This window comes from Lolium rigidum, chromosome 6 (assembly GCF_022539505.1).
Source record: "Lolium rigidum isolate FL_2022 chromosome 6, APGP_CSIRO_Lrig_0.1, whole genome shotgun sequence".
Taxonomy (NCBI): Eukaryota; Viridiplantae; Streptophyta; class Magnoliopsida; order Poales; family Poaceae; genus Lolium; species Lolium rigidum.
This window is the reverse complement of record NC_061513.1, coordinates 94,384,735-94,386,491: the sequence shown is the minus strand read 5'-3', so window position 1 is coordinate 94,386,491 and position 1,757 is coordinate 94,384,735. Positions and strand designations below refer to the sequence as shown.

The 1,757-nt window shown below is 54.9% G+C and overlaps 1 protein-coding gene across 1 annotated transcript; it reads left to right on the top strand.

Moving 5' to 3' along the window:
- The first annotated feature begins 209 nt into the window (after positions 1-209).
- Positions 210-1,197, top strand: LOC124662977 (transcription factor WRKY45-1-like). The gene is made up of 3 exons (XM_047200746.1): positions 210-454; positions 549-659; positions 747-1,197. The coding sequence occupies exons 1-3, from the start codon at positions 210-212 to the stop codon at positions 1,195-1,197; spliced, it is 807 nt and encodes a 268-aa protein (XP_047056702.1).
- The last annotated feature ends 560 nt before the right edge of the window (positions 1,198-1,757 follow it).

Sequence of the window (1,757 nt, the reverse complement as noted above, 5' to 3'; positions counted from 1 at the left end):
GACTTGAGTAAGTTGTCGCCTAGGGCACTTAGCTCCACCTCCGCAGCTTCCCTGCAGTTTCCCTTGTCCCGAGCTCTATAAATTCCCCATCCCACACGACGCGGCACTCACAAACCCGACGACACCCAAAAGCGAGACAAGGTGCAGCCCCAGCTCTAGTGCTCTAGTGAGTAGTGGAAAGATCGAGCGAGCGGAGAGACTCGATCGTTATGGCGCTGTCCACCCCGACCTCCGTGGTGCTGGAGCTGATGACGATGGGACAGCAGTCCGCGGCGCACCTGGGGGAGCTGCTCATGGCGGCATCGCCGCCCATGGTGGCGGAGCGCGGCCAGGCGCTCACCGCGGAGATCCTCCGCTGCTGCGACCGCGTCATCGCCGCGATCAGCGGGGGCGCCACCAGCAGGAAGAGGAAGGCGACCATGGAGCACGGCGTTCTTATGCCATCCAAAAGAAGGTACGAAACAAAGCTCGCTCGACACTTGGAAGCAAGGATCGACCGTACGGGCTATACTTTTGCAGGAATGTTAATTTGACAGTTGATTTCGCAGGTCGCGTAGTGGTGCGGAGGTGCGTCGGGAGGTCCGGAGCCGGACGACTGCGGACGGGTTCGTGTGGAGGAAGTACGGGCAGAAGGACATCAATGGAAGCACCCACCCGAGGTAGGAACCAACGCATTTGCTCGCACGATTCGCGGCTGTCTGATCGATCTGAGCGGAGCCTCACGTACGTACGCCCTTCTGTTTCAGGTTCTACTACCGCTGCGCGTACAGCGCCAATGGCTGCGGCGCGACTCGCCGGGTTCAGCAGTCGCAGGAGCACCCCGCGGCGTTCATCATCGCCTACTACGGCGACCACACGTGCGGAGCTGGCGTCGGCGATGCGTGCCATCGGGCGGCACCGCCGCTGCCTCCTGCTGTCATCGACCCAAACACTGGCGGAGTAGTCGGTTTCTTTGATCAATATCAGAACGTGGAATCTCCTCAACCGTCAGAGCAGAGTTGGCGCCGTCAAGGCGAGGCTCCCTGCAGTGAGATGTCTCGGGGACGGGGGTCGTCGTCTTCCTCCACCTCTTCATCGGAAGCGGAATTCGGCACTTCTCCTGTAATGGAGTTTCTGGAGGGCGGCCTCGGATTAGGATGGGAATGCGCCGTCAACTACCTTTGTTTCACCGATCTCGCTCAGACCGGTGTGATTTAGTAGAGCGTAGCTGCTGCCTCAGCGTGCGGTACATCCCGTGCACTGTCTAGTTGACTGGTCTGGAACTCGCTGGGCACTAGTCCAAACCGTAGCGACGAGATGACAATTTAGGTGGGTCAGAAGAGCATGTACATTTTTTGAGATTTGCCTGTTCTAAAGTTAGGCTGTAACTGAATTTTTTCAGTTGCAAGTGGCAATGTAACAAAAAAAAATCCGAACCATTAGATTTGCTTCGTGAAGTTGCAAGTAAGATATGATGGCATCATATGAGTACAAACGAAATTAGTTCTCAATCGATAGAGAGAGTCACAACCATTTTTTTACTAAAAGAAAATTTTATTGGTCTCTCCCAGCCGGCGAGAGGATCTGGCTAAGAGTATGGGATGTAGCCTTGCTAATAGGGTCCTTTCAGCTAAGGGATTAGGGTAACAAATGGTTAAACTGAGTAGAATCTTAGACCGTTGAAAGAATGCAAGGTTGACCCTTGACAAAACCAAGATCTGGACTTCACTAGGACCGTCAGTTTGTAGGCGGCTAGAGCTACATATGGTGAGGAGATT